The 19,448-nt window shown below is 51.4% G+C and overlaps 2 protein-coding genes across 6 annotated transcripts in view; one reads left to right on the forward strand and one right to left on the reverse strand.

Moving 5' to 3' along the window:
• ARSA (arylsulfatase A) overlaps positions 1 to 2,842 on the reverse strand; it is a 3,503-nt gene extending 661 nt beyond the window's left edge. For 2 of the 5 annotated variants that reach the window (XM_024127502.2, XM_028490808.2), the window contains exons 1-8: positions 2,753 to 2,839; positions 2,121 to 2,358; positions 1,662 to 1,902; positions 1,363 to 1,581; positions 1,114 to 1,283; positions 663 to 787; positions 443 to 570; positions 95 to 197 (exon numbers count right to left, since the gene is read on the reverse strand). In XM_024127502.2, coding sequence (XP_023983270.1) covers positions 95 to 197; positions 443 to 570; positions 663 to 787; positions 1,114 to 1,283; positions 1,363 to 1,581; positions 1,662 to 1,902; positions 2,121 to 2,338 — 1,204 coding nt within the window. In that variant the 5' untranslated portion in view covers positions 2,339 to 2,358; positions 2,753 to 2,839. The other 3 variants (XM_028490809.2, XM_024127503.2, XM_028490811.2) reach the window with 3 other exon arrangements.
• A 14,374-nt stretch (positions 2,843 to 17,216) lies between these two features.
• The window catches only part of SHANK3 (SH3 and multiple ankyrin repeat domains 3), a 58,559-nt gene continuing 56,327 nt past the window's right edge, over positions 17,217 to 19,448 (forward strand). Inside the window, exons 1-2 of the mRNA XM_055085377.1 lie at positions 17,217 to 17,301; positions 18,657 to 19,319. Of these exons, the coding sequence (XP_054941352.1) occupies positions 19,041 to 19,319 (279 nt within the window). The 5' untranslated portion in view covers positions 17,217 to 17,301; positions 18,657 to 19,040. The remainder of the gene's footprint in view (positions 17,302 to 18,656; positions 19,320 to 19,448) is intronic.

Raw genomic sequence — 19,448 nt, forward strand, 5'->3', positions numbered from 1 at the left:
GGGGGGGGGGGGGGGGGGGGGGGGGGGGGGGGGGGGGGGGGGGGGGGGGGGGGGGGGGGGGGGGGGGGCGCAGGGCTGCGGGAGAGGAAGTTACCCTGGGTGAAGAAGTGTGCTTTGTACTTCCCGCTCCGCACAGCAAAGACCCCTCGGACCTCGTCTGGGTAGGCCGAGTAGAAGAAGAGGGTCTGCCGGGGGCTCTGGGGGCAAAGTCGGGGGTCTGCACATACCCAGAGCCTCAGCTCTGCATTGGGCCCTGGATGTGCAGGGGCTCCCTGCCCACCTGAGAGCCCCGGGGCGGCACCGCTTGGACGCTGCTCAACAGAGGGTCTGCCTGGTCCCAGGGACTTCAGTTGCTGCCCAAACTCACTCCCGGGGAGGGTAAGTTGGGGGGGGCCCAGGGGGCGGTTGGGGGGAGCTGGGGTCATGAGGTCACGGTCCCTACCTTGCCTGTGCCCAGCAGCAGGGGGCTGAGGTCAACGCCATCCAAGGTGACATTGGGCAGTGGGACCCCTGCCAGGGCTGCCAGCGTGGGCAGTAGGTCCAGGGAGCTGGCTAGCTCGTGGGTCACACCTGTGGGTAGAGGGCTGTACAGTCACTCCATTTGTGATCAGGGTTGGGGAGGTGGGGCCGAGAGTCCGGGAGGAGAAGGCCTGAAGACTGACCGGGAGCAATGTGGCCTGGCCAGAAGGCCAAGGCAGGCTCTCGGACGCCCCCCTCGAAAGTGGTTCCCTTTCCGCATCGCAGGAGGCCAGAGCAGCCGCCGTGGGACATCCGCATCGTCTCAGGTCTGGAACACACGAGAGGTTATCTGCGATGAGGGGCCCAGGGTCTCTGGCCTGCCCCAGTGACCCCAGCCCCAGACTTCTCAGTTACACATTTTGCCCAGAAACGGCCAGCATGTGCCTGTCCGCTCCCTGTCCTACCAAGACAAGCACCTCCATGTACTCGTGGCCCCCAGCCTCCCACACACATGCACCTGGTGTCATCACCACACGTGGCCAGCATCTCCCGAGACCCCCTTATCCCACTACGTCCTCGGCCAGCAGTCCAGATGGGAAGACCCCAGGGCCCTGTGAGGGATGGACCAGCATCCTCTGCCCCCTGCCAGAGTACCCGTTGTCTGCAGTGAAGAAGACGAGTGTCTCTCCGAGCAGCCCCAGGGCCCCCACAGCCGCCATCAGGGCCCCCACAGCCGCATCCAGCTCCATCAGGGAGTCCCCGAACGGCCCTCGGCCCGAGCGCCCCGAAAAGCTCTGCCCGCTGAACTGGGGATAGTGGGTGTGCTGGGGATGGAGACTGGAGTTAGCAGCAGGTGGGGGTCACGGGCAGCCCGGGGCTGGGGGGGAGGCCACGATCACTCACGTGGGAGGCGTAGTACAGGAAGAACGGGCGGCCCTGGCGCTGGGCATCAGCCATGAGGTCACGGGCGAAGGCCACGTAGCGGGCCTCGAGTCCAGGAAGCCAAGGGGGCTGTGCCTCCACCGATAGGTTGGCCAACAGAGGGACAGGGACCAGGCCCTGGTCGCAGCCGCCATCGCAGGGGGTGGCCGGCGGGAAGCAGGTCAGGTTCTGGCAAGGGCCCTGGGGGAGCAGCTCCTTCAGGGGTCTGGGCTGTGAGCTGGGGCTGCAGGGTCAAGGGGAAGGACCCCTGTGGTTCCTACCTGGTCATGGGAGTATGGGATGCCCAGGAATCGATGGAAGCCATGGTGGGGGGGCAGAAAGGCCCCCTCAGGCCCCACCCCAAGGTGCCATTTTCCAGCTATCCCTGTGAGGTAGCCTCGGGCAGCCAGGACCTCAGCCAGGGTCACCTCCTCCAGGGGCAGGCCCCCTCGGGAGCTGGGCTCCAGAACGCCAGGGTACAGGCCCATCCGAACTGGGAGTCGTCCGGTCAGGAGGGCAGCCCTACAGGACAAGTCACAGAGTCCGTGAGACAGAGCAAGAGTGATTGAGATGAACACAAGGAGAAGGGGAGAGAGAGAGGACAGAAACAAAGAGAGGTGAACGTCTCCGTAGAGAGATGGAGACCCTCTTCCTCCCTCTGCAAGCCAGAGTGAATCTGGGAGGAACCGGACGGGCAGGGGTGGGCGTTTGCGGTGAGGGCCCCCGGTCTCCTTGCTCACCGGGAGGGTGTGCACAGAGACACAGGCACGTAGAAGTCCGTGAACCGCAGACCCCCTGCGGCCAGCTGGTCCAGATTGGGGGTGGTGGAACTGGGGTGTCCATAGGAGCCCAGGTCCCCGTAGCCCAGGTCATCAGCAAAGATCAGCACAATGTTAGGTGGGCTGGTAGCAGCCAGGCCAGCGGCCAAGGCCAGAGTGAGGGTCCACAGAGCCACCATGGCACGTGGCACACACAGGCCTGTAACAAGAGACCCTTGGGAGAGAAGGCAAACTGGTTCCAGAAAGCTCTATCCCAAAACCCCAGACCCAAGGCACTACCCTCCCCTGATACCCCAGACCCAGGCACCACTAACCTCTCCTGAGACCTCAGACCTAGGCACTACCCTCCCCTGAGACCCCAGACCCAAATACTCCCCCGACTGAGACAACTCCTTTCCTGAAGTCCCAGCGAACTCGGCACCCTGAGACCCTTGACCTCAACAGAACACAGGAGCCTGTAGCCGGGGATCTAACTCCCTGGAGACCCTCAAGGGCCAGGACACCTTTAGATTCTTAGGCGGAGATCTGACCCTCTTCACGTAAAGGTCCCGGCCCAGGCTCGTGATCAGGGGCAGAAGACCCAGGACACTGACCCGCGGGAGTCCGCGAAGCGGGACGATGGCAGCTCACGGCCGAGGAGGGGCGAACGCTGAACAGTGGGCAGCAGGGCACTCTGCAGGAGCTTCCGCCTGGCCCGGCCCCGCCCCCGGCCCGCCCCCTGACCCCGTGACTTCCGCGCGGCCCGCCCAGGGGCGGGGCGCCGGGCCGGGCAGGCGGTGCCCGGCCCGGCGGGTGTGGCGAGGCCTTCTCTGACCGGGGTTGGGGCGGGGTCGCGATCCGGCGGCTGGGGGGCGGCCTGGGCGGGGGGGGGGATGGCGCGGTCGTGCGCGCGCTCCGACCCGGTTTGCGCCCCGAGGCAGTTGGCGCCAGGTGCGGGGCGGCGGGGGAGGTGCTGGCAAGCGGGCTGCCGGCGTTCGCGCTCGGCGCGCGGTGTGTTCCTTAAGGGGCCTGAACCCGGAGAGTGTGGAACGAGCGAATCGAAACAAAAACCGTGGAGCCCGCGGGCTGCTGGCTTTTCCTTCAACACTACTTTTGGTGTTTTTCTCGAAACAGGAGATCAAAATTTCTTCCCAACCCTTTCCCCTCCGTTCATGTGTGTGTCTGTTGTGTGTCAGGGTGTGTGTGTGTGTGTGATGTCTCTGTGTGTGTGATGTGCGGTGTGCGTGGTGGGGCGTGTGTGTGCTGTGTAGAGGGGCATCTGGGGTTTGCTCTGCGTCCGGGTTACACCAATGGGAAGGGCCCATCGAAAGCGGAGATGACGGTCCTGGCTCCATCACTGCCCAGCTTTGGACGAATGACTTCACCTTTCTGGTCCGCAGTTTGTTTAGCTGTTTCAAAGTAAGAGAACGCCCCAGGGGGTGGTTAGGTGGGTATCTTAGTGCAGCTGAACACCCCACGTAACTCCCCCAGAGCGCCTCCCCACAGCAGCTCCCCTCGGACGTTCGTCGCCCACCCCCAGCCCTCCCCAGGGCAGCTCTCAGGCTTCTGGGTCCCCGACAAGGTCGGACCTCAGGAAGAGTAGGATGCGGGCTGCTGGCTGGGGAGGGCTTCCCGTGGTTACTGACCCTGGAGCCAGTGGGAGAGTGGACAGGGCCCCTGAAAGGCCTCTGGTCACTGGGGTGGGGGCCAAGACACAGTTTCCACTGCAGCCCTGGCTGGGGAGCTGGTATTTTGCTGGTGAAAGATGAAAGCTCAAGACGAGAGGCAGCGTGGGGGAGAAAATTGGAAGGGTAGCGACTCCCAGAGACACGGCTGGGCTTGCGGCTGCTGCTGGCCTCGTGGGGAACGGAAGGGGCTCCGGTGAGCCACCCCCTTGGTGTCACATTCCAGCGTGGTTTCTGGGCCGGTGCGTGGGAGCAGTATGGGGTGGGTGGCCAGGACAGAAAGTTTTTCCGTGGCCCAGAAATCTTTGAACTTGTAATTGGAACTGTCACAGCTGGTTGGCGCTGTGAATCGGAGTTTAAAAGGAATCAACCAAAAGCACTTTCTTCCCTCTCTGCTGCAAGCTGGGAACTACCCCAGGCAGCGGAGGACCTGCCCTTATTCTCTGGAAGAGCCGGCCTGTGGTTGTAATGTTATGCAAATGGCTGGCACTTGCCCCTGCAGTCTCTGGAGGCCGTTCTGGTGTGTGCACACGGGACAGCAGAGCCAGCCCAGCCCTGACCTCTGGGTGGGGGGAGGGCGCATGTGCTGCCAGCTGTGTTGGTTCAAAGCCGAGCTCTGCGGGCGCCAGAGTCTTTTGGAGATGTGAGCCTTTCTTGGCTTTGCTGCGGGAGCCGGCAGGAGGGTCAGCTTGGGACAGAGCCCCGGTGCGAGGCATCCTGCCAGGCTGCGGAAGTGGCTCTGGGCATTGCTAATTTGGAACTAACACCCACAGTTAGGAGAGGGGCCCTGTGAGCGGTGCGTGCCTGCTCTTTTGGCACCTAGGGCAAGGGAGGGCCTCCCATTTTCTGGGCCTGCCTGGGGTGAGTGGGGTGGGCCAGCCGCTTCATGGAGAACACTGGGCCCACCTGAAGGGCTTCTGCAGGGGTTCTTGGGACTGGCGGATGTGGGGGACCCAGGACACCGAAGACCATCTGTGCAGGCCTCCACCTCCTCCTTTGGGTCTGCTCCATCCACTTTGCCCTCAGCAACCATCATTCCTGTCCCCTGGATATTGGAGGAAAATGATCCTAAGTCAGGCAGGACTGGCAGTGAGCACAGGTTCTGGATCTGAGGGGCCAGGATGGTGTTGACTGTTTGTGCTGTGGTTAAAACCAGTGCTCATGACAGCCCATGTGAATGAAGCCAAGATGCTGGAAACTCTTTGGTTTAATACAGAAAAAGGCATCCAAAGACAGAGAGGGATAGGAGTGTATTGTGCCTGACCTGCTCTGTTGTCCCCTAACTGTCCTCTGTGAAGGCCTGGAGGATGCTCTCATTGAGACATTGAGGTGGACTTTGGAGTAAGGAAGGGAAGCAGCAACACCCTTGCAAGGCTCTGGGGAGCGGGCCACTGTGGGACAGAAATGAAATGGGATGAAAAGATGCTAGGGAGGCAGAGGCCACATGGCCAGGCAGGTATTGTCACCATCATGGTCAGGCAGAATGGCGTGGCCTCAGAGATTTTTGGCTCACTGGCCAGTGGAGTTACCGTCCAGGACAAAAACAGGGCGGCACTAGTGGAGGCGGGGCTGGTGGTGGAAAGACCCTGGGTCTCGGGAACGTGGCCCAGACTTGACTCACAATGCAGCTCCTCTTCCAATTCCTGGACGTGAGTCACTCACAGACCTGGAGCCCTCTGCCAGAGGGAAAGACCTGGCAGAACCACCCGAGGCTGTACTAAGTCTTTTCCCTGGCCTCCGCTGCAGGGAGGTATGGCCTTTGGCCAGGATGGCCGTGCACTAGGGGAAGGGACACCTCAGGCTCTGAGGGGTTGTTGGGCACTGGCTCTGAGCGAATGCCACTTCTTGGACATTCTGATGCCCCCACAGTCCACTGATGAGAGCTGGGCTTTGGAAGTCAGACAAGTCATGCATTTGGGGCCACTGTCCATCCCACAATGGATACGGTGGTTACGTGAATTTATTTTGTATTAATCTCCCTGGTTCTCAAGCATATTATTCAAACATATATTGAGCAGCTGGCCAGTGCAACACTACCTGCTGATCTAGACAAGGACTCTGGAGGCCAGTGCAACACTACCTGCTGATCTAGACAAGGACTCTGGAGGTGGAAAGTTCAATGGAGTCTCCTGTATCAGTTGAGGAAACACCAGCTACTTTAACAGATAAACCCCCAAATCTCAGTGACTCAATACAATAGACATTTATTTCTTGCTCACAGAAAGTCCAGTTTGCAACCCAGGCAGGAATGGGGGGTGGGTGAGCCTCTGCTCCGTATACGCATTTAGGGACCCATGCTGAAGGAAGTGCTGCCATTTTTGACATGTGGATTTCAGGTCATCCTAGATGCCTACATTCAGCCAGCAGAAGAGTGAACAGAGAGCATGCAGGATAAGCAGGAGTTATTTATGGGTTAGGCCTAGGAGTGGCACACATCCTTTCTACCCAAACCAATTCCAGAACTCTGTGGCATGGCCTTACCTAGATGTGAAAGGGGCTGGGCAATACAGACTCGGAGGTGTGGTCTGTTGGAGCCAGCGGCTGGAATATCAGCTTTCTGACACCTCAGTTTGCTGACTGTGGCAAAAATGAACAAATCCCCAGGGGACTAGTTCTGTGGTATTGTTGGGGGAGAGTATATTTCTAGCAGCTCAGGGTAAGTGCTACTTTCAGTACTTCCAATGACTTTGTAGACACTAATTCCATGTATTAAATACCTTTCTGCTCAAACTAGCCATACGTGGGTCTATAATCTACACCTAAACCCTAGCTTTTATGGTCAGTGAGCTGAGGGGAGGAACTGGGAGGCCATGGTGTGAGGGATCACTTGGAGAGACATGGAGGATGTCAGAACTTGGAGTGAGCAGACAACCTGTCATCAGGGTGCTGAAGTTCTCAATGAATGAGAGGATGTGGTTTACCAGGAGGGACCCATTTGATCACTGCTGTATTCCCAGTGCCTTACCCTCATGCTTTGTTGTGTGTGGGTGTGTGTGTAATAAACGTTTTAAAACGCAGGATGTTGGACTTCCCTGGTGGCGCAGTCGTTAAGAATCCGCCTGCCAGTGCAGGGGACACGGGTTCGAGCCCTGGTCCAGGAAGATCCCACCTGCCGCAGAGCAACTGAGCCTGTGCACCACAACTACTGAGCCTGCGCTCTAGAGTTCTTGAGCCACAACTACTGAGCCCACGTGCCACAACTACTGAAGCCTGTGCGCCTAGAGCCTGTGCTCCACAACAAGAGAAGCCACCGCAATGAGAAGCCTGCACACCGCAACGAAGGGTAGCCCCCTCTCGCTGCAACTAGAGAAGGCCTGCGTGCAGCAACGAAGACCCAATGCAGCCAAAAATAAATAAATAAATTTATCTTAAATACGTAAAATAAAATGCAGGATGTCTTTCTGTTCATTTATTGATTCATTTAATATCTGACCAGCAAACAATCGTTAAACACTTCTATGTGCTGACTGCTGCGGCTGAATAAGAAAAACAGATTTCCAACGGTATAACCTAAAACCCCTCTATTGTAAAACACTTGAAAATGCTGAGTAAAATATAGTAAGTAGAAACTAAAAGCAACAGGGTAAGCAAGTGTGATATCAGGGACATTCTCAATACCAGGAACTTAAAGCTCTGGGTTTTAATGGCTGCATAGAAGGCAAGAGAAAGGAATGTGGGCCCATGCAATATAAGGAGTTGGTATTTTGATACCTACATAAAGTCAGGATTATTAAAGACCTGTAATTTCAGTAAAAGTTTACAAAGTCTAGGAAAAAAAAAAATCTCCTTTCCAGGAAAGAGAAATGAGAAATTTTGTGACAAACTCACCACAAGACAGAAATCAAATCTCCCTTCAGAATTCATAAGTACAGACTTTTACCTTCAAATGGGTGTGGGTTTTAAATATATACTGGATGGGTTTTTTTGGGTCACACTGCACAGCTTGCAGGATCTTAGTTCCCCGACCAGGGATTGAACCTGCACCCCCAGCAGTGGAAGTGTGGAGTCCTAACCACTGGACCACAAGGGAATTCCCTACCTGGGTGGTTCAGAATTGAGTTGAAGTGGTTATATGTTGGCAGCATTGAGGCACCTAGCAGAAGCAAATGCAAATCACCTCTGGAGGAGTTCAGTCCCTCCAGCTTACCACAGTTTGGATTAACCAAACATGAGATCACAATCTAAAAATCACAAAACATGTAAGGATGCTAAAAATGGCCTCAGAGATAAAAGATGCAATTGAAAACCTGAACAAGGAATGAGAAACTGTTAGAAAGCATCAGAACAAAAGGATAAAGGAAAAGAAAGAATCTGATAGATTTTAAAACAAACGAAATATAACTTTAGAAATGAGAAATATAATAATTGAAATTTCAATGAGCAGGTTAATAGCAGACTAGACACAGCTGAGAATTATTGAACTAGAAGATGGTAGACTGAATACAAAATATTTAGACTGGGAGAGGAGACCATTTTATAGAAGTTACAATGAGAAGGTCTAATATATATGAAAAATTTCAATCTTTAAAAATGTTTCACAATTCATAATTTAACAAAATATACTCACAATGTTGTAGACCCATCACCACTATTTATTTCCAGAACTTGTTCATTATCTCAAAGAGAAACTCTGTCCCTATTAACAATACTATCTATTCTCTCCTTTCCCCAGCCCCTGGTAACCTCTACTCTGCTTTCTGTCTCTATGAATTTGCCTATTCTAGGAACCTCGTATCAGTAGAGTCATATAATGTTTGCCCTTTGTGAATGGCTTATTTCCCTTCACATAATGTTTTCAATGTTCATAGATGAGGTCTAACATATTTTTAAAAGAAGATACTGAGGAGATACAATATTAAAAAAGATAATAGCAGAGAATTTTCAGATTTGATGAAAGGCATAACTCCTCAGATTCAGGAATCACAACAAATCGCAAACTGGATAAATAAAACTAAAAGAACACCTAGGCATATCATATTGAAATTGAATAATATTAAAGACAACAGGGTCTGAAAAGTAGCCAGAGAGAACAAATTACCTGAGGAAAGAATAACAATTCAAAACAGTATTTATTTTAATGGCAACAAGATGACAATAGAATAGTAAGTTTAAAATGTGGCATGTCAATAACTGTTAATCTAGAATTGTATACCCACAGTGGCATCTTGCTAGTTGCCTATTCTGATATCCATCATGCCTTCCTCCTTATTAACAGAGCCCTGGTTTTCTAGGAGGCAGTAATGTGCTCACCTAAGAAAGAACATTTTCTAGCCTCACTTGCAGCCAGACCCAGTTCTGGCCAATAGGATGTAAGCAGTTATTGGGTAAGGTATCAAAATGTTCCTTAAGTGGGTCAGCTATCTGTTCATAATGAAAAACTCTCTACAGACAAGGACTAGAAGGTAATTTTCTAAATCTGATAAACGGTATCTATAAAAAAAACCCTTCAGATAACATACTTCATGGTGAAATAGCAAACATTTTCTACTGATGACTGAGAGCAAAGCAAGAATGCCTGCTCTTATCACTTCTGTATGACACTGTACTGGTGGTCATTGCAACAAGGCAAGAAAAATAAATGAAAGGCATAAACATTCAAAATAAGGAAGTATTTTGCTATTTGCTGACTATTTATGTAGAAAATCCTAAGGAATCTACAAAAATACTATAAAATGAAATGAATTTAACAAGGTTATGAGCTACAAAATTTACTTACAAAAATCAGCTGTATTTTTATATACTAGCAACAAACAATTATAGCATGAAATTTTAAAATTTCATTTGTAATAATGTGAAATAACGAAATTCTTAGGAGCAAATTTAACAAATTGTTTAAGAATGCAACCCTGAAAACTACTAAGCCTTGGCTGAGATACCTGAGGAAAACAAAATAAATGGGGGACATACCATGTTCAAACATTAGAAGATTCAATATTGCTAAGATGTCCATTTTCTCTAAATATATTTATAGACTCAGTGCAGTACCCAATTAAATTCCCAGGTGGTTTTTAATTTTTGTAGAAATTGACAAGCTGATTCTAAAACTTCTAAAACATAGAAATGAAAATGACCTAGAATAGCCAACAAAATTAAAAAAGAATGAAGTTGTAGGACTCACACTATCTGATTTCAAGACTTAGTATAGAGTTACAGAAATTAAGATAGTGTGGTATTGGAAGAAGTATATAAATATAGATTAGGGCTTCCATGGTGGCACAGTGGTTAAGAATCTGCCTGCCAATGCGGGGGATATGGGTTCGAGCCCTGGTCCAGGAATATCCCACATGCTGCAGAGCAACTAAGTCCGTGTGCCACAACTACTGAGCCTGCCCTCTAGAGCCTGTGAGCCACAAATACTGAGCCAGCGTGCCACAACTACTGAAGCCCGCACGCTTAGAGCCCGTGCTCCGCAACATGAGAAGCCACCACAGTGAGAAGCCCACGCACCACTACCAAGAGTAGCCCCCGCTCACCGCAACTGGAGAAAGCCTTCATGCAGCAACAAAGACCCGACGCAGCCAAAAATAAATAAATAAATAAATTTTAAAAAATTATAAATATAGATTAAAGGAAAAGTAAAGAAAGTGCAAAGGCAATTCAGTGGGAAAGGAAAGTCTTCAAAAATGGTGTTGAGAGGTCCCTAAAATAGTGGTGGAGACAGAAAGTAGAAAAGTGGTTACAGGGGCCGGGGGAGGGGAATGGAGCGTTACTACTTAATGGGCACAGAGTTTCCATATGGCATGATGAAAAAGTTCTGGACATAGTGGTGATGGTTGCAAAACAAAGTAAATAAAAATATTTTAAAATAATTTAAAAATGGAATGAAACAACTGGATACCCCAAAAGGGAAAATACAAACATCAACATTTTCTTGACACCACAAATAAAAATTAACTTGAAATTAATCATAGAACTAAATGAAAAGTTAAAACTACAACTTCTCATTGAAAACACAGGAGAAAATTTTAGGATCCTGCAGGAGGCAAAGATTTCTTGGATAGGACACAGAATATAAATGATAGAAGAAAAAAGATAAGCTCACTCTATAATAATAAAAAACTTCTGTTCTTTGAAGGAAACTACTATGACAGTGAAAGGAAGCTACAAAATTAGAGAACTTTTACAATACACGTATCTTACAAAAAAATTTGTTCCCACAATATATAAAGAGCTTCAAAATTTCAATTAGGTAAACTACACATTTTTAAAAAAATGGTCAGCGGACTTGAACGGACACGTCACAAAAGACATGTGAATGGCTAATAAGCATTTGAAAAGAGGCTCAATATCATTAGTCATCAGAGAAATGCAAATTTAATCACACAAGGAGATACCACTATACATCCATTAGAATGGCTAAAAATTAAAAAGACAGGAAATACCAAGTGTTAGCAAGGACGTGGAGGATATGGGAAAAGTTGGAATGTAAAATGGTACTATCATTCTGGAAAACTGCTTGCCAGTTTCTTTAAAAGTTAGCAAAAATAGTCACAGCAGTTTTATTCATAATTGTCCCAAACTCGAATCAACCCAAATATGCGTATCGACGTGGTATTTTCATAAAATGGAATACTGCTCAGAACAAAAAGAATGAACTGAGTGGGATTTATCCCTAAGAGGGCTTCCCTTCAAGATGGTGGGTGGGGACGTGTGAGTGCAAGGGGACTCTGGCAGAAAGTAGGCTGGGGATACCCTGTCATTCAGAAAGTTGAGAAGGAGGGGCTAGGAATTACCTTTCATAAAAAGCTAAGCCCCTCCCTCCCTGCTATAACAGCCCCACTTCTCTTCTGGCCCAGGGGTCTCTCCAGTCCCCCGCCCACTATACTCAGGGAGCAGTTCTGTGCCCTGCAGCTGGAGTCAGCTGATCCCACCCCACTCCAGCATGGTCCCACTGTGCCCAGCTGGCCCCTTCCCCAGAAGTCGCTGTGACATTAGGGCTGTGCAGCTGACTCTTCAGCTTTTGTTGGCTTTATCCATCTTCTGATCTGTCCGTATCATGTCTTCACAGATTTTATTCACAATCCATGTGTCTGTCTTTTAACACTAGGATGGGCTTATTATTTTTAAAAATATATTGTTCCTTTTAACACTACTGTATTATACACTTAAAAATGGTTAAGATGGTAAATTTTATGTTATGTATTATTTACCACAATAATTTAAAAAAAAACCTCACATAGTTCTTAAATTGTCAGTGACCTTTGGGAAGCAGAGGTAAACATGTATGCGAAACTCAGTCTTGAACCAAAGGGTAAGTAGAATCCTAAGTGTGAAATTAATTAGGCATATATTTTTCACTCTTAATTTCACTGTTAAAATAATATTTTAAGTCTAATGCTCTTTCTAAGAACTTACAACAAAGATCAGCCATCCCTTCTCACGGCTCTAAGTTTTGCCACTATACATGAAGAATGTGCATTAGAATGCACTCCTTTGGTTGAGATGACAGAAACCAAATCTGAACTAGCTTTATGATTATACCAAAAATGTGTTCACTATGTACCAGGCACATGGTGAGCATGTCACATCCATGGACCTCATCTAACCTGCACAACAGCCCAGGGGGACAGGAGCCACCTTGTCAGCCCAAAGGCAGGTTTCTGGTATGTGGCCTGAATGAGGGAGGGAATGAAGTAATTCCTACCATTGTACCCAACGTACCAGAGCTCACAGGGGGATATAGGGAAGCCAGGAGGCTTTCTCAGGCCACTGGGGTATCTCGTGGCTGAGCTGGGATTCCAGTCGAGGCCCTTGCCCTAGGGCCAGCCCTTCAGCCTCTCTTTTCCATGGATTTTCAACCTAGAAGGGAAAGCCCCTTCTAGGGACCCTTGGCTCTTGAAACCAAAGGCAAGAAAAGCAGATTTCAGGGACTAAGTCTGGGGGCTCAAGCTCCTTCAGAACCGTCCTCGTCTCCTGTATCTATATATTCCTTGCAGGGTTGCTTTCTTCCCAAGGATGGAATCTCGGTCACTAGCAGTTGCCGAGCTACATCTCTCCTGTGAATCCCAAGAGCAGAAAAAGGGTTTCTTCCCTTCGTTACAAGAGTAAGACTCCAGGGCAGGATTCTCATTGGTCCTGCTTGGGTCACATGCCCACTGATGTGTTTCAAATCCTGGTTTCTCCACTGATGAGCCACATGTGATTCTGGACAAGTTAAGTGACTTCTAGTTTGCTTTGTTTCCTCATCTGTTACACGAGGACAATAATGGGCTTGCTTAGTGATTCTGTGATGACTGAACGAGTTAATACGTGTCATACACTTAGGATGACACGTAGTGCTCGAAAACCTGGTGAGTAATCTATTTTCATAATTCTTATTATATATTTCTCTTTTATTTAAGCAATTTTCATAAAGCTTTGTGGTGACTTCGCTGTGGAGAAGTCTCCCTATGAAGTTGTAACCACCGCCGTCCCCAACAATTTTCGCGTCTAAACTGTATTACTCTTTGTAGTCTCCAGGACCACCAAGCCAAGAAATTAACATAAAACAAGTCCTGGGCTAGTCGTACTCCTCTGAGGGACACGTCTAGGCTGCCCAGGATTTCTGCATAAATACAGGCCCAGCTGAGTTCGTAACCCCAAGTCACAAAACTGTCACAGAAAGAACCTACAGTCCCCCTACAGTGAGTCGGTGGACACCGCAAACAGGATCAGACCACCAAAAATTTCACATAAGGGAACTACTGACTAGAATTTTAAAATAAATGTTTTTAAAATAATTAAAGACAAAAGAAATCTAAAAATTGCATTAAATAAAAATTGCATTAAATAAAAAAGAAAAAGCCAATATAAAGAAAGAGCAAGTAGATTTGATAATGCACAAAACAGGGCTTACAGAAATAAAACCTATGGTCATTGAAATTTAAAATTCTATGGGGAAAAAACCAACAACAACCCTATGGATGGGATTAACAGCAGATTAAAACCAAACAGAATCAGTGAGATGGAAGTCAGAATTGGGAAAATTACTCAGAATACAGCATACAGAGAGAAAAATCTTCCAAGTACCGAGGAAAAAATAATTTGTCACTTTAGAATTCTACAGTGGCTAAATTATCACTCAAAATGAGGGTAAAATAAGACGTTTCAAAGACTGAAATTTGTCCCTATTTTCAGGATGAAGAAAATTCAAGCCAGAAGGAAAGTGAGTAAAGAGCGGGTTGACATGTGACTCCTGAAGCAGCCTCAAGACCCGCTGGAGAGAGGACGATGACGATGTGGACAAAGACCAGCAGCTAAAGCATCTTAAACTCCCACTAGCTCAGGAGGCGGGTGGAGACAGTAATTAACTTCAGGCTTTGTTAATCCCACATGCTGAAAATTTAAGTGTGTTTATGAAAATGAAAGAAAGAGAACGCTGGACTTCCAAAACAATGGGAGTTGAGGGAAAAAGGAATAAAGAATGTGATCAATCAAACGGAGGGCCCAAAGGGAGAAAAAAGCAGCACAGAGGAGAAACAAAAACAAAAAAACCAACCGACAACACAAAATAAGATGGTAAAAATCAATGAAAACATATCAGTAATCAATAATCACAATAAAACACCATCAAAAGTTGAAAATTGTAAGACTGGTTTTCATAAAAATCTGGCCACACATACTATTTACCACAAGCACACCTAGGAATGTAAGATGTAGAAAGGATAAAAGGAAAATGAGGGGAAAAGACATACGAGGTCAATACTCACAGAAAAGTGCTGTGCCTAGGCTAATTATTGAAAAAAAATAAAATCAAGGCAAAAAGCATAGGGATAAAGAAGGGTACCATATAATAATAGAAGGAATAATTTATCAGGAAGCTATAATAATCCTAAACCTGTTAGCATTAAAAACAAAGTCTGGAAAGACATATAAATCCCAAATGGGCAAAATTTCATGGTGAGACTGCTAAAGTGGGATTTTATCCCACTTCTTTTAGTAACTTATAAATCAAGCAAGCGGAACATTAGAAAGGACATAGGATATTTGAATAATACAATTAACAAGCTTGATATAATGGAGATATATATATATATATCTATCTGCATTACGCAGATCACCTTCTGACCACAGCGCAATAAAAAAAGAAATCAGTAGCTAAGGGTTAGTCCTCCCGCCAAAGAAAACCTAGTATACATCTGGAAATTTAAGTAAGCATATTTTTCAGCAATTCCTAAAGCAAACAATATAATTGATATTAGAAAATCAACAAGATGAAATTAAAAACACTACTTATCGAGACTTACTGGACATAACCAAAGTCACACTTGGAAATTTATAACCTTAAATACTCATTGTCAGAGAAGAGAAAGACTAAAAATTGAGTCGAGGACCCAGCTGAAGAAATAAGAAAAAGAATCTTAACAACCACCAAAACAGTAGAAAGAAATAAACAAAATAGAAATAGAGATGATTAACAGAATGAAAAGTTGATTCTTTAGAAATAGATTTGTATTCCTAGAGAGATAAAGCTTAACAAATCAGACTCAGGATGAAACAGAATCTAAATATACTGATAGATGTTAAATAACTAGAAGCAAAACAACAGCAACAAACCAACCAACCAAGCCCCAAAACCCTACCCCCAAAATTACACCAGATCCGGACAGTCAGCTGAACACTCAGGTATTCTGCCCCTACAATCTGCTCTGGAGGTTGGAGAGGGTCTGCTCTGAAGAAAGTTGGCCGTGAACAGTCTGTAGAAGAAGGTTCAGCAAATACACGCTGAGCATCGACTGAGCACCAGGGCGTTGGACACAGCAGTGAACCAACCAGGCAAAGCTCCCTCTCCACAGGGAGCCTACATTCTGGGGGGAAAGACAGATTCTAAACAGTGAGCAACAAGTAAGTGAATTACAGGGCAGGTAGACACTAGGGTGCTGCGGAGGAAAGATCAGAGTGGAGGGCAGAGGAAGAGTATAGACGGGGAGAGAAGGCCAAGGGCGGCCAGGGGAGCGCCTGACAGCAGGACACTCATCTGCCCCACACCCCCAGTTGTCAAGGAAACCAGGGGGTGAGGGGAGATAGGAGAGAAAGCAGGCCTGTGGGGTTTTCAGCAAGAGGCGGATTGTGGGGCCAGGCCACTGTAGGCCGAGGGGTGAGAGGGAGGAAAGGGTTAGGGTTTGGGTGAGGAAGTGGCGCCAGGAATGGAAAAGGAGGGAGGGATGGCATGGTGAGGGAGGGGGACAAAAACGGCCTCACCAGGAAGGGCCAGGAGTTGGGGGTGGACCACCCACGACGGGGGGGGGCTTAAGACTTTGAGGGCGTGGGGCACCAAGGGTGTCAGACGGCCCACGTGTGCAGGGGTTCACCCACAGATGGGTTTGACCCTGTGCCAGGCACTGTTCTGGACGCTTTGCCCACATGAGCTCCCACAGGCCCTGGGCGTCTGAACGTGTGTGGTGCGAGGAAGTGGGCACGGGAGAACCGTGGGTCATTCTGGAATCTTAGCCCTGATGGAAGGAGTGGAGATGCAGAGGGGCCACGGAGTCTGGGGAATCCTCACCTTCAAGGACAGAGACAGGAGAGCAGAGCGGTGAGGCTGGGAGGTGGTGAGGAGCCTGGGGGTCTTTTATTCTCAACAAAATAGCTTGTCCCTGGGCTTGTCCCTGGGCTTCCTCCTCTGTAAACCCACCATGTTCCAGGGGCAGGAGGACACTGTGTGGGTAAGGTGCTCCTGGGCATTGGAATTTTTGCCGTTTGCCAGGGCGGTGGTGGGTCCAGAGGAGTGGTGCCGGTTTGGCATTCGTTCATTATGTACCCATCCTTTGCACCAGGTGCTCTGTGGAAACAGCCCTGGCAGTGCAGGCCCGTCTGAGCCTGGAGACCAGGAATGTGGTCATCAGCAAGGTTGTGAGGTTTTCTCCTGAAAGCTCGGCATTCGTGGCGCTGGACTCACTGAGGACAGTGGGTTGCTGGGGAGGCCGAGGGGGGCCTCCGTGAGGTCCAGGCTGGGTGGCCAGGTGGGCGCCTGGCTATCCAGGTCAAGGGTAGGTGTGCAGGGAGAGCACAGAAGCCTGGGGCTGCTCTGCGGCTGGTTGTGAGCCTCCTCCTTCAGTCCCATCACGAATCGGCGACTCTGGTGAGCACGGCCCGGCCTTGCAGCTGCCACAGTGGGAGGGATAAGGGACACGGGGTGGGGGGGGGGCGCAGCTCTGGGTGACTCAGGGAGGGGTGAACAGGGGCAGGAAGACAGTGGAGACAGGAGGGGGCCGGGAAGCACTAGTTTCCTCTCTCCAGGGCTGGGCCACGTGCTTCCCAAGGTGCTTCCTGCAGATAAGTGGGCTTCCGACAGCCCCTTCCTGCTCCCCCCTTCCCCTACCCCTCCCATCCTGCTCCAGCCCCTGGGGACCCTCAGCTCCCCCACTCAGGCCAGGCCAGTGGCCTTGGGCAGAGCCTGGACATCCTGGGGCCACATTTCTAGGCAGGCAGGGTCCGCCCAGGCTCGGGAAGAAAGCGGTCCCAGACCACAGACAGCGCTGGAGACTCAGCTCTGCGGGGTCAGTGAAATCCTGGGAGGCAGAGATTTTTCCTGAGCGGGGGCCGGCTGGGCAGGGAGAGAGCCTGGTTTCCCTCAGGGGTCAGGGCTGGTCCTGGGGAAGGGGGCCGCGCTCTGGGTTGACCAGAGGCTGTTCTGGGGGGGAGGGCTGGGTATTGCGGGGCTCTGTGGGGAGGAGGCTGTTCTTGGAGGGGGTGTCAAGCGCTGGTCCGTATGGGGTAAGGCTGCTTCCAGGTTGTCATGGGGAGGGGTAGGGAGGCTTTCTGTGTGTGTGTGTGTGTGTGTGTGTGTGTGTGTGTGTGTGTATTTCAAAGTGTTGCTTTATAAAAGATGCTCAAATAGAGCAATTTTTATGGTTAATTTTCCTTTTTAAGCAAATCTGTGTGTAGCGGGGGGGGTTCATTCAAGTTTATTCCCGGGAGGCTCAGGGGACCCAGGGCTGCTCTTGGAGAAGGTAGGTGAGGCTGGGCTGTCTTCTGCCAGGGACCGGAAGGTGTCCTCATGCTGGGGTGTTCTGTGAAGGTTGGCCAGGGTGTCTTGTGCGAGGGTGAGCGGCTGCGGGACTCAGGGCCTGTTTCTGGGGAGGAGTCAGGCATGTTGGGGGAGTTCTGTGGGAGTCAGAAGCTGTTTCTCAGGAAATCAGGGCTAGTTCGACGTTAAGGGGCCGCTCTTGGCTTTTAGGGACCTCGGGGGCACAGTGTTTCCCAGCACTGGGGTAGTTCTGTGAGGCTGATGAGTGCTGGGGGGGACCTGGCCAGCTCCAGTGGGGCGGTGGCGCCTGAGCTAGTTTCTTTACTGCGCTCCCCTCTCCTCCGCCTACTCATCACCCCCTCCCGCGTTGCCACGACAACGCGTGAAACTAAAATTCACTTCCCGGTTGCAGGTGGAGGCTAGTGGCGCCCCCTCCCCTAAGCCCTTCCTCTCAGGTCGCGCCCCCATCTTGTCGTCGCTAAGGTGACTGGGAGGGCGTGACAGGCGTTGGAGCTAGGCGGACCAGGGGACCTGAGGAGGGGGGCAGAAGAGGCGGGCCTCAGAGTCCGGAGTGAACTCCCCGGCCTCGGCCAGGGGTGGGGGAGCCGGGAGCCGCGCGGCACACTGTTCCGCGTGGTCCTAAGGGTTAAGTTGTGAGGTTAATTGGTTCTGGCTGTGGGAGAAGCCCCGGCCCCTCCAGGGCTCCGAGGTCCCCACCGTCCCACCCCAGGACTGGGGCAGTATTGGTCCCTGTCGTCTCCTCCGGGGCTTGAGTGGGGTGGGGAGGGGAGGTCGGTAGGGTGGTAGAGAAGCTGCCACCCCCGGAAATTAATTTTCCTGTTTTTCTCTCCCCTTCCTGCCCTGCCTCTGGTCCCTGTGGCCAAGGCGGCCCCCACGCCAGGTCCAAGACCCCCTCCTCGCCGCATCTTCCCCCGTGGGCCACAGATGCTCTTCCGCAGCCGAACGGCGGCGCGGCCCTTGCTGCTCAGCCACTCTCCCCACACTGAGGCCTAGGACTCCCCACACCCCCGGCGCAGCCCCTAGGCCCCCGCCTTGCCGCGCGGCCCTCGCCCTTCGCACCAACCCCACCCCTCACCCCTCACCCCGGGACCCCGCAAAGTCCCCCTCGCCCTCGGCTGGCTCTGAGCCCTCCCGGCCCCCGCCTCCGGCGCAGCCCCCTTGCCACCCCCGCTTCCCTCGCCGCTCAGGCCCCCTCCCCCCGCCGCCCCCGCCCCCGGGGAAGGCAGGCGCCGAGCGGAGCCGGGGCCGATGCAGCTGAGCCGCGCCGCCGCCGCCGCCGCCGCCGCCGCCCCTGCGGAGCCCTCGGCGCCGCTGTCCCCCGTGCCGGCCCCGGCCCCCCCCGGCCCCCTCCCGCGCAGCGCGGCCGACGGGGCTCCGGTGGGGGGGCAGGGGGGGCCGGGGCGCCGCGAGGAGCCCCGGGGCGCCCAGCTCCCGGCCGCGAGCGGCCACGGCCCGGGCGCGGGGATGGACGGCCCCGGGGCCAGCGCCGTGATCGTGCGCGTCGGCATCCCGGACCTTCAGCAGACGGTGAGCCTCGCCGCCCGGATCCCGGCGGCACCCCCGCCCTCCTCTCCCAGGGCCCCCACCCGCGCGCTCGGAGCCCGGCGCGGGAGACCCGAGGCCCGCGGCTGCTCACCCCTCCCCCACCACCTCCGC

Source organism: Physeter macrocephalus, chromosome 6 (assembly GCF_002837175.3).
Source record: "Physeter macrocephalus isolate SW-GA chromosome 6, ASM283717v5, whole genome shotgun sequence".
In the NCBI taxonomy this organism is placed as follows: domain Eukaryota; kingdom Metazoa; phylum Chordata; class Mammalia; order Artiodactyla; family Physeteridae; genus Physeter; species Physeter macrocephalus.